The following is a 12,522-nucleotide window of genomic DNA, read 5'->3' on the forward strand; positions in this document are numbered from 1 at the left end:
TTCTTTTGTCCATTGGCTTGCGATGTAATGAAATATGGGGAAAACTTTCCATCATTAAATGAGTTTTTCCAAAGTAATTATAATTTGACTGTAGCATTCAATACCAAGTCATAGTTCATGAGGCCTCATTGTGGGGATTGCTTAATCTGCTAATGACAAGGAAGGTTACTTGACAAACCAGCCATTTTGAAGTGGTTGCATTCGATTTTAAAAATGAGAAAACTTAATACCAAGAAGACGCCTCTTTTCATATCTGATGATCCAAATGTGAACCCTCCTCCTTATCTAAAAGAGAAAGCTTGCAGTAGATGTTAACCTGGGCGTCTCTCACAGGATACGGATTGGTCATCTATGCTTTTGGTTCTATAAGGAAATACAGAGAATGCTTTCTAAGCAGCAAGATTTTTTTTAAGAAAGAAAAGCTTGCTGTTAACTGAAATCGCACTTCTCTGGCGTTTTCTGCTGTTTCTGTAACAGTGTTGGATTCAGGCACTGGAACAAGTTGGTCTTAGGCTGTGGAAGTGCAACAATATCCGGAGCAATGGAACATTATTTTCCCCACCTTTACGGGGAGGAGGAGGAGATTAAGTTGTGGCAACTTCTGCACTTAAAAAAAACCCCATAAAACACAAATTGGTATTTGCAAAATTAAATTACGGGGAATTCATTCTTTGAATATTTTTGCTTATCTTCACTGTAACTATGGAGTCTTCTTTACTTAAGTAATCTGTTTTATTGCTTTATGTAAAGCTACTTTGCTCAGTAGCAAGCAGGGTCAAATCAAGCTACTGGCTTATTCTACTGCCTGATGTGCTAGATCAGGCATTGGACATCGTATTTGACACTGTCTAGGTCGTGCACTTGCTCAGGATAGAGGTGGGGTAAAGGCCAAGGAGACCAAATTAAATTCGGATCAACAGGTTCAAACTCCATTCAATTTATCAGTGTATTTAATGGCCTGTAAGCTCCTTTCACTGGTCCAACAAACAAACATCAATGGATGATATCTGAATGCGTGCCAATCTGTTCCAGTGAGATTTCAATGGACAGAGTCAGATGCACTACACAGTGCCATTTTAAACACTTGGTACAACATTATTTATTCATTTTATGAACAGAAGCATTTAAGAACGAGTTATGCAGTTAGCTACAGGTTTAAAGTGATTAAAGTTGAGTCAATTTGATTCAGATTTGATTTTTTCTTTGTCAATCATTATAATTGATTATAATTATAACCCCTTTGGATTTTGAATGCCAACCTCGGCCCATCCCAGACAACTGCAACCGAAGATATCCCAGTGGGCAATACATGACAGTGCCTAGACAATGGGTACCAAGAATCTAAACCTGAACAGTGGATTTGATTTGCTTGGAGACACATTCTGCACACTTTCAACATGTTTTCATTGCTTGATGTAATGTTAAACATTATCTTTTTTTTTGGTCAGGATACCATTATGGAAAATAGCATTGATGCAAAACATGTTTAATATTAAAAGGATTAAAATACAAAAAATAGTATCTCTACTAAATAGATAGGTTAATCTTAAGTTCGAAAATGGATAGGAGCAATGTATTTAAAGCATCAAGCAAATGGTGAATCCAGACCAGATGCACATTTTACAGCTTAGCAGTTGATTAAATCAATTTTGCGATTCAGGATCAGATCTCAAGACCTTCAAGAGCTCTCCTTTGTTGGGGGGCCAGTATTTAATTTAACATGCTTCAAAACAAACGCCACTTGCCTTGGACAACACGGTGACTGCTAACAAAGGACACAGAATACTGCAGGGGAAAAAAAAGCCTAGCATTATTATTTATTTTTAATCTCACAACCACTACCAATTATCCCTAGTGTCGGACATTTCTGGAGTGGTAAAGTCTTGCAGTTCATTTTAGATACCGTCCAAGTACGAAGGCAGCACTTTATGATTTTTCATTCTTATGAGAATCATTCCTTTTGTTTGTATTCGTCATTTTTGCATCCTTCTTTTAGAACGTACAGCATGAGAATTTGGACCAGTAAAGGTTCAGTGCATGCTAACACAAAATTGAGGCAAACAAGACTGAATTTTACAAGTTTCCAGGGAAATTCAGTGCTCAGAAAAGGTTAAAAATCAACAAACGTGGTTGCTTTATACGCAGCTAATCACCAGTTGTTTGTGCTCGACACCATCGTGTTTTACTCCCAGCCAAAGTCATGGCCCGTCATCTGGTAGAACTTCAGATTAAATGGCCTGTAGAACTCTTTAAGCCGGAGAACAACCTCCATGTCTATTTTGGGATGAGTTCTTCCCTTTGACTTGCCAAGGCAGCGAGGCCGGCTGCTGCCTTCAGGCTTCTTCAGGCAAGGGAAGCCCTTGGTCTCGTTAAAATAGAAATGCTTGTCAGTGATGACTCTCTTAAGCCCCAGAAAATCCTGTACGCGGCCCATCTCGCCAGCCGGATCACTGACGAGCCTCTCCCCACTCACAAAAAGAATCTTGGAAAGGGGGAAATACTGAAGCCAGTTTTCCAGGTGTTTGGCGTAAATCCCAATGCGGATGGCACTCCATGATGTGTCAATGAGGCCCGTGCTAATGTTTTTAAACGTCAGCATCTGAAAGCTTGGAACGCCCGGGTTCTTGGATAGGGTTTGGGTGTAGTCTGAAATGGCTCTGGTCACAGGGTTTCTGACCACCACAATCAGTTTGGTATCTTTTGACATGGAGAAGATCCGCTTCGGGGCTTCCTTGGTGACAAAATAACTAGGGGTTTTCTCCATGGTGATCTGACCTTCCAGCGTCCGGGGCATTAGGTTTCTGCGAAACAAAGAAGTAAAACTAATTAAAATTAAGTAATTCAAAAGAGCTGTGCAAAAATGTCAACTCGTATTTACATCACTACCTCGTGTTTCTGCCAAAGGAACAGAAAGTGGAAGATATAAAACTAATTTACATTCTTAGCATTGTGTTCTTCCCTCAGACTCTTGCCTCCTCGTACGCTCCGGCTGCTGGGAGGGTCTGCCACTGAGTTGTGGGACTCTCCCGCTATTTCTGAAGTCCACACTGCTCAACTCGCAACAAGGGCATTAGCTACAGACTGGGAAAGCCTGGCTCACTTGTGATACAGCCTTGCCTTTATCCGACGATCCTTTACTTCTGTAAGTCATTACTCCGATCAGGAAAACATATATATAAAATCGAAATATTTTTGGTGTGTTTGTGTTCATATTAAGAAACAATCCTGATAGCCAGCTAAAGCGTACACAAGCAAAGGGCAGAATAAAGCTCCCTGTACAATGCTCTTTATCCCCTAACTTCAAAATAGATCCCCGAGAATTGACTTGCATAGAATTTCCAATACCCACACCCTCGTATGTCCTCTGAGTAAAATGGTCTTATTGAGTATGGAGTCATGGGCAGTTTTTCACAACATACTTTGAGAAGTGAACAGAGATGGCCTGAGCTCAATTCACTGAGGATTCTCAACAACCAGGAGAGAGTGAGCGAGAGACAGACAGACAGACATTGCTTTCATCTCATCTACACGGGTTGGAGTCAAACACCGGTCCCAGAGGTGAAAGGGCTTGCGTTTATAGAGTGCCTGTCACAACCTCGGGACATCCATTGAAGTACTTTAGAAGTTTTGTCACTGTTGTACCGTAAGGAAACACAGCAGCCAATTTCCACAAACAGCAATGTGACAATGATCAGATAGTCTGTTTTAGTGATGTTGATTAAGGGATAAATATTGGCCAGCAGAACTCACCCTGCTCTTCTTCAAATAGTGCCGTGGGATCTTTTACATCCACCTCAGAGGGCAGACAGGGCCTCGGTTTAGCATCACATCCGAAAGACAGCGCCTCCGGTAGTGTAGCACTCCCTCAGTACTGCACTGAAGTGTCAGCCTAGATTATGTGCCCAAGTTCTGGAGCAGGACTTGAACCCACAACCTTCTGAGGCAAGAGTGCTATCATTGAGCCAAGACTGACAACTAAGGTACAAAGGTTCGAACACACTGCTCCTCTAAAATATTTTCCATTTTAACTCATTACATATATTTTTGTTAGTTAAATAGTCTTAGCTGTAAAATGCTGTTTCCCAGAAACCATTTTATAACCACCATTGTCTGCTCTCTCTGGTGGACGTAAAAGATCCCATGGCACTATTTTGAAGAAGAGTAGGGGAGTTATCCCCGGTGTCCTGGCCAATATTTATCCCTCAACCAACATAACAAAAACAGATTATCTGGTCATTATCACATTGCTGTTTGTGTGACCTTGCTGTGCGCAGATTGGCTGCTGTGTTTCCCACATTACAACAGTGACTTCACTTCAAAAGTACTTCATTGGCTGCAAAGCGCTTTGAGACGTCCGGTGGTTGTGAAAGGCGCTATATAAATGCAAGTCTTTCTTTCTTTCACATTTGCAGCCAATTAGCTCTCTGTCGTGTTTTCCATTATGTTCTTAGTTGCTCACGTGGCTGGGATGCGAGATATCCCATCTCTAGATGGAATATTACACAGTAACTTTGACTAAATCTCTGCTAAAACAAATACTCAGTTAGCCTTTCCTTATATAAAAACTTTTTTTTTTTTTTTTTTTTAAAAAGAGAGTTTTTCTTTTGACCATCAGTTTTGATTCTTGCCACACTAAGCAGGTCAATGCCCTTTTAGAACGGATACATTAAACTACAGGAATTTTGAGATAAATGTCGTTCAATGCTGCTTGCGATGTAAGAGGTTTATTTGAAATACTGTACAGTGGTCTGGCCAAGGCTGTCCTGGTTTACCGCTGTGTCTGTAACTCTAATACAATCAATTTACGGTTGATTTGTGCTGCTGACTGGAGCAAACGTATTGACCAGTAGGTCCATTCTCATTCATAATAAGCCAATAATGAAACCTCTGGCAATATAAGAACTCAGCACTTTCTTGTTTTTGTGATTCCTAGGCTCCCTTGCGCTGAGTGGGTGGATGGGTACCCTGGTCTGAAGCTTCTCCCCGTGCTGAAATCTTCAACAAACGACTATGTACGTGTGAGAGTATGGGGACTTGCCCTTACAATTTTCCCTCCCTCCCTTTGAGAAGGGCCTGCTCTGTGGGCATGACTGTGGTCAGGTAATCAGCAGCGTGGAGAAGCCGAGCTCTCAATGATCTATGGCAATATATTTTGGGATTCCAACATTTTTTGTACTGCAAAAGCACTTATTTAAATGTCTACCTCAAAATTCAATGTCTGCACACAGTGATTTTTGAGCCAGAGGTGGAATTTTAATCACTTCCTATTCATTCCTTTCTTGCATAGTATTCCACGGCACCTAATCATTTCAACCCCCCCCCCCCTCCAGCCATTCCCTCCAACTGAATCAGGAATGTGTGAAATCCTGGCATCTCATTCAATCCAGACTTCAGTTTCACACCACATATCCTATCTTCATCAAGGCTGCTTATTTTCATCTCCATAATAACACTGCCCATCGCTACTGTTGAGTCTGTGTTTACAAGTGCAGTTATGATGAATAACAGGACACAGACAACAGAAGTAAGTAAACAGGTCTTTAGTGATTGAGGGTCAAGGCGGGAACTGGGATACACTTTGCTCCGCAGGGTTTGGTCACCACCGGTACTACAATGTACAGGAGCCGTTAAAAATTAGTCCATCACCTTAAGGTATCCTCTTAAGGTAGTACAGGTTACATACACTACAGCTACCCCTAAAACTTTTATCCATTCTTATGCCGTCCATCAATTTCTCCAACTTCCTTCTTGCCAGCTTCCCATCACTCTCCCTCCATCAATGCCAACTCATTCAAAACCCATATCCTGTCCTCCATGCCTATTATCTCAGTCCTCACTGATCTATACGAGCTCCCAACACGCTAAGTTTCAAATCCTCCAATCCGTCCATGGCCTACCCTCACCCTACCTTTGCAACCTCCTCCAGCCTCGTGTCCCATCCCACAAGCTTCCCAACCCCACCTTCATAATCACCATTGGCAGCAGAGCCTTCAGCAAGGTTTGTCTCCATTCTCAAATTCCCTGCCTAAACTCCTCTTCCTCTCCTCTCCAATCACCACCTTTAAAAGGGGGACCCCAGAAGTGACGGTGCAGAGGAGGGAGGAGAGGCCATTGCTGGAGATGCACAGGCTGTGTTTGGATAGGTAGGATAGAACTATGCAAGGATAGTCCAGCCCATGGAACTGGAGGAAGGAGGATGGTGTGGTCAACTGCATTAAACGTGAGGGATAATGCACCATGGAGACAGTCACAGGGGTATTGATTTACATTGTTTCAAAAGTAAAACGGTGTACATCAGGTAGAAGGCAATAGTTTTTACACTTCTGGTGCAATGCTTATGTGTTTGTGTATTGTATAGTTTCCTTTTAATGGCGAGAAAAGAAGTGGATAATACTGGCCCTGGTGTTTAAACAATATCAACTCCTGTGATAACAACAGAAAATGCTGGAAAAACTCAGCAGGCCAGGCAACATCCGTGGAGAGAGAAAGAGAGTCAACGTTTCAGGTTGAAACCCTTTGTCAAGACTGAAAAAGCACAGGAAATGGAACAAATTAAAAGGCCAGTTTGGAGGCTGGGAGAGAACAAAAGAGAAGTGAAGAGACATTATGAGGTATTCAAAACGAGACGAGATGGTGATAGGACTAGTGGAGACAAAAAACGGCTCTAGATTAGGTGTGAAATGCGCTGGCAGAGTGAGAGACAGCTGCCATGTGGGAGAGAAAAAGGGGGGGGCAAAACAAAGGTGTGGATAAGAAATATAAGTAAAAATGTAATGGGGGCCGAGGTTATGATCTTAAATTGTTGAACTCTAGAGAGAGTCTGGAAGGCTGTAAAGTGCCTAATCGGAAGATGAGGTGCTGTTCCTCGAGCTTACGCTGAGCTTCCGTGGAACAATACAAGAGGCCAAGGATGGTGAGGTCCGAGTGGGAATGGGGCGGTGAATTAAAATGACAGGCGACCGGAAGCTCGGGGTCATCCTTACGGACTGAACGGAGGTGTTCCGCAAAGCGGTCACCCAATCTGCGTTTGGTCTCCCCAATGTAGAGGAGACCACATCGTGAGCAGCGAATACAGTATACTAGATTGCAAGAAGTACAAGTAAATCGCTGTTTCACCTGGAAGGGGTGTTTGGGGCCCTGGACAGTGGGAAGAGGGGAGGTATAAGGGCAGGTGTTGCATCTCCTGCACTTGCACAGGAAGGTGCTGGGCGAAGGGGAAGGGGTGCTGGGGGGTGATAGAGGAGTGGACTAGGGTGTCTCGGAGGGAGCGGTCTCTACGGAATGCTGAAAGGGGAGGGGAGGGGAAGATGCATTTGGTGGTGGGATCACGTTGGAGGTGGCGGAGGATGACCCATTGAATGTGGAGGCTGGTGGGGTGAAAGGTGAGGACAAGGGGAACCCTATCGTGGTTAGAGCAGGTGTATGCAGTAACGTGGGAAGGCTGTGTCCTGCCACATCAGAATAGTCTGAGAGATGTGGCGTTGGTGCTGTAGGAATGAGTATTTAACTGTCTGCTATCTCAGACCACGGCAGCTGCACAACTGGTATGTATGGCATATTATACATGCACCATGTAAGCCGGGGGAAATTCCAGCCTTCCCCACTGTTCCAGGGCCCGTCCTTAAGAGGGAACACCAAGATTCCTTGTGCCACTTCTAACACGTTAACAGGCAAGCACGGTGGAGTGACAGCCGGCTCGGAGACTCAAATGTGCAACGTCCTTCGTGGGATTCGAGCATCGAACATTTTTCCTTTTGCCATTGCCATACTGCTGACAATTTGCAAAACTATGAATACTTGAAAAGTATTTAACAAATAAAAGATAGCTTGATGGGTAAACGCACCGCTTGGTGCGTCACTGAACCGCACAGACCAGTAAGGCCTTGGGTTATATTCCTCAAGTTGGCTGGCCTCGACGGGGAAAACCGTGGAACTGCTATAATTGGTCTGTTTCCCCAGGCTGTCGAGGTGAAACCCAGCCAGGGCTCTCCCTCCTGCTTGGACAGTGTGTCAGGTGGAGACAGGATCTGGAACAGCTGGGATGTCTAATACAGTTAACCAGCTAGCATTCAATGCTGTGAAGAATGTCCACTTTAGTGAGGTGCTGGAAGTTTGCCAGCATCCATGGGACTGCATCCTGACCTTCGGCAGAAGAAAGAAACGAGACCTTTTTAATAATTCTATTAGGGAATTGAACCAATCTGCCCTGACTTCTTCATCAGCAGCACTCTCTGAATAAAATGAACTCTGTAATCTTATATAGTGGATTCCGCCCCCTACCCAATCTCCTTTATTGTTTACTCCCTGTTTATTTTCAATTTTCCTTCAGTCTTGCTTCTTTTCAACAGACCTAATTCACTTCTCACTTTTAAATCATTCATCTCTGCACGTTATTAGCCCAAGTACACCGTCACATCATTCGCCTGTCACACCAGTCCGTCCTCAAGGGCTCACAGCTCCCTCGAAACAGGCACAACAAATATCCTCAAAAATCGTATCAGCGCGCGTCGCGAAAAGTGACTGCTTTATTTCACACTTGCAAAAATGGTTTAACGCTAATGTTGCTCTGAGGAAAACAGCACTGCACTGGAGTGAAACCCTGCCGGCAGACCTTCCTTCTTACTGTCGTGTGTGGAGGTGATAATAACGGGACTGCACCCTACTTAACTTTCATTGAAAAATAACCCCTTCTCAAATATTTATAGATCCCAATTAATTTCCACTGAGAAAGTATGGAAAGAGCAAGGAAAGTCATCACAGTTATTGAGTAATGCATGATTCTGGGGGCTACACATTACATTGTTCAGTCAGAAAATCATTAAATGGAAACATTCACTTGCAGTTCATTTTTCTCTGGCAATATGTCAACTCCACTCCTTCTATCCATCTCGCCCTCACTGTTCCATCATCTCCTTCCACTCCCCCATCCCCCCACCCAGGCCTAATGCTTCACAAATCTTTGCTTTGTATTTCCAACTGTGGCTTAGGTTGCTCAGTCACAGACTTGTCACAATCAGTTACCTCTCCGCCAGCATCAGACACGGGGAGAGTGTGAACTGTGAAAATCTTGGCCGGCGAGATTTCATTTGACTGCCTCCATAAATCCTGCCGACTGTCATCGTGCTGGTCCATAAAAAGAGGTTAATGCACAACTTCAACTCCCAGGGGCTTTTTATATTCTATTACGTGTACTACAGTTACAATATATCACGTTCACAAATGTTTTCAGTTATAGTTCGGAATAGCATTTTATCTATTTATTTCACACGTGAATTGAACTGGAAAACCAGTGAAATCATTTAAAATAAAAACTTGTCTTAATTGGTACGTGGCTTCAGTCTTTCTTCTGCTAGCAGGGAAACAACATACATGCGTGTTTTTAAGAGAATTCCCTGGTATACTACTTGAAAACTCTCATTTAGTTCCATAATGAAGAACCTTTTTTTCCATTAGGAAAGTACCAGAGCAGAAAGGAGTTTTGCAATTAAAAAAAAATTATTTCATGGGAGGTGGGCGTCGCTGGCAAGGCCAGCATTTATTGCCCATCCCGAATTGCCCTCGAGAAGATGGTGGTGAGCCATCTTCTTGAACCGCTGCAGTCCATGAGGTGAAGGTACTCCCACAGCGCTGTTAGGGAGGGAGTTCCAGGATTTTGATCCAGCGACGATGAAGGAACGGCGATATAATTCCAAGTCAGGATGGTGTGTGACTTGGAGCGGGACTTGGAGGTTGTAGTGGGTACCTTTAAGAGCCCCTGTGTACTGTAATACCGATAGTGACCACTCGGGTATATAAGCCTGTATAGCGTCTTGTATCTTTTAGTTCACCTCCAGACTTTGTTCAGTAAACACCTGTTAAACCAACTCCTGCATTCCGTGTCTCCATTAACACACGGATACAACAGTGGCGACGAATTGCAAACAGACTTACCTGCAATTCAGCAGCACCTCAAGGAGATCGATTCCTCAGACGAAGGTCGAAGAAAAGGAAAAAAAAAAAACTGTGGTTTCACCAGCTAGCCAGGCTGGTGGCAGGTACTGCACTAATCCTTCCTGGGCGGTGGGCTGGGGCTCGATCGGGTGGCTCTGCAGCGGGGCCGAGCAGCGAGTCGGAAGGCGGAGGCAAACAGAGACGGAGGGTGGAGCACTCGGGAGACGGCCGGCGCAGCAAAGCAGGTCGGCGTTCGGACCAAGCAGAGGGAGGGAAAAGTCCCAGAGAGTCCGCGGGAACGAGTCTCCAACTATTAAAAATATCTGTATAAATAAAAACCGCGGAGAACAGCGTTGTCAGCAGCAGCAGCGGCAGCGGTGGGAAAGCGCGGGAGGCGCCATTTTTACTTGGCAGGGAAGAAAGGAAAGCGCGGGAGGCGCCATTTTTTTTCAGGATGCCTAAGACTGGCAATATTACTGCTTTCGATAGTGATATAGAGGATTGGACCACATATGTGGAAAGAGTGGAGGTATATTGCACAGCGAATGAAGTAGAGGATGATAAAAAGGCATCGGTACTTCTAAATCTGATGGGCGCAAGGACATACGGGCTGTTACGAAACTTAATCACTCCAGCCAAACCGATGGACAAGAATTTTAAGGAGATTGTTGATACCCTACAGGAGCACTTAAACCCAACACTGCTGCTGATAGCGGAACGATTCAAATTCTTCAGGAGGAATCAGCACAAGAATGAAAGTAACGCTGATTACCTCACCGAATTAAGAAAGCTGTCAAAGCACTGCCAATTCGGGGCAGGACTGGCAGATTCTCTACGAGACAAATTCGTCTGCGGTCTCCTAAGCGAAGGAACACAGAAAAGGCTACTTTGAGAAAGATTTGACACTGGGCAAGGCTTTCAGTGTGGCTGTATCATACGAAGCAGCAGCAAGAGAAGCTGCAGAGATACAGCAAAAGCCACAGGACTTCGGCACCCGTGAAATGACACGGGGTTTCAAAAGATGTTATCGCTGCGGCAGATCCACCCATGACCAGAGGGACTGTTGGTTCAAGGACAAAGCATGCAGGCAATGCGGAAAGATGGGACACATTGCACGTGTATGCCGATCTGGAAACAAAAAATCCACTGAGAGAAAAAAAATCAATAAGGAAAAGTACAGAAAGGTACAAATGATGACGGACAGTAGCTCCGAAGATCAGAAGAGTGATAGCGACTCCGGAAACAAGAGACTAAGCTGTCTCAAATTACATAATGTAATTGCCAAAGATGATTACCAGACCATTTGGGTTACCCTCACGATAGCAGGGTCCCCAGTTAAAATGGAGCTAGATACAGGATCAGCTCTGACCGTCATAAGTCGACGGGATTACGAGCGGCTATTTCCGCATATACCTTTGAAAGACACATCCATTATCTTGAAGATATATACGGGGCAGAAAGTATACCCCAGAGGGAAAATAAAGGTGCCTGTTGTATACAACGGCAAGGAAATACAGAAGTTGTATTTATACATTCTGCAAGATGGTGGTCCACCGTTGTTGGGACGTGAATGGATCAGGAAGATACGTTTAGACTGGCACTCCATTCAGGCACTGACGGTGACCAGTAAGAAAAAAAATGATGATGTCATACCTGAACGATTAAAAGACATCTTGGCTAACGCCAAAGAAGTGTTTCAACAGGAACTAGGAACCTTGAAAGGCGTCACCGCCTCAATAAAAGTGGAAGATGCGGCAATTCCCAAGTTTTTTAAGGCAAGGCCGGTGCCATACGCAATTCGTCCAGCAGTCGAGGCAGAGCTGGAAAATTTGGAAAAAGCAGGCGTGTTATCCAAGGTAGATTGGAGCGAGTGGGCAACACCCATCGTCCCGGTCATGAAGAAAACGTTGAATAATGATATATCTGAGGAACAGAGAAAAATTCGCATCTGTGGGGACTTCAAGGTGACTGTAAACCCGGTCCTTCACACGGTACAGTATCCTCTTCCGAGGATAGAAGATATTTTCGCCTCACTATCCGGAGGGAAACGTTTCACCAAAATTGACTTGGCACAGGCATATCTACAGATGGAGGTTGAGGAGGCCTCTAAAAAGTATCTCACGATAAACACACACAAAGGCCTGTACCAGTACAATCGACTGGTTTTCGGAGTAGCATCAGCTCCAGCTATCTGGCAAAGAGCTATGGAGCAAGTCCTGCAAGGGATTCCGGGGACTCAATGCTACCTAGACGACATCCTTGTAACAGGAGAAAACGACAACGAGCACTGTGCCAATTTGGAGCAGGTGCTCACTAGGCTGAGAGAACGGGGCCTACGAGCAAATCGCCCCAAGTGCGAATTTTTCCAGAAACAAATATCATATTGTGGCCATGTCATTAACGAAGACAGGTTGCATAAGTCACCTGAAAAAATTGAAGCGGTCATAAAAGCCCCAGCACCTGAAAATGTCTCACAATTAAGGTCGTTCCTGGGATTGATAAATTACTATCATAAATTTTTACCAAACTTGTCAACTGTTCTGCACCCTCTTAACGCACTGCTACAAACGGGAGTAATTTGGAAATGGAGCG

At 44.3% G+C, this 12,522-nt stretch overlaps 1 protein-coding gene across 2 annotated transcripts in view; it reads right to left on the reverse strand.

Annotated features, from left to right (window-relative positions):
* Positions 1 to 1,470: 1,470 nt before the first annotated feature.
* The window catches only part of LOC147110410 (heparan sulfate glucosamine 3-O-sulfotransferase 6-like), a 240,005-nt gene continuing 228,953 nt past the window's right edge, over positions 1,471 to 12,522 (reverse strand). Inside the window, exon 2 of one of the 2 annotated variants that reach the window (XM_086000389.1) lies at positions 1,471 to 2,801. In XM_086000389.1, coding sequence (XP_085856515.1) covers positions 2,183 to 2,801 — 619 coding nt within the window. In that variant the 3' untranslated portion in view covers positions 1,471 to 2,182. The remainder of the gene's footprint in view (positions 2,802 to 12,522) is intronic. The other variant, XR_015079916.1, reaches the window with a different exon arrangement.

Source organism: Somniosus microcephalus, chromosome 11 (genome assembly GCF_052327205.1).
Source record: "Somniosus microcephalus isolate GS21.2 chromosome 11, FLI_Smic_1.0, whole genome shotgun sequence".
NCBI classification, from domain to species: Eukaryota; Metazoa; Chordata; class Chondrichthyes; order Squaliformes; family Somniosidae; genus Somniosus; species Somniosus microcephalus.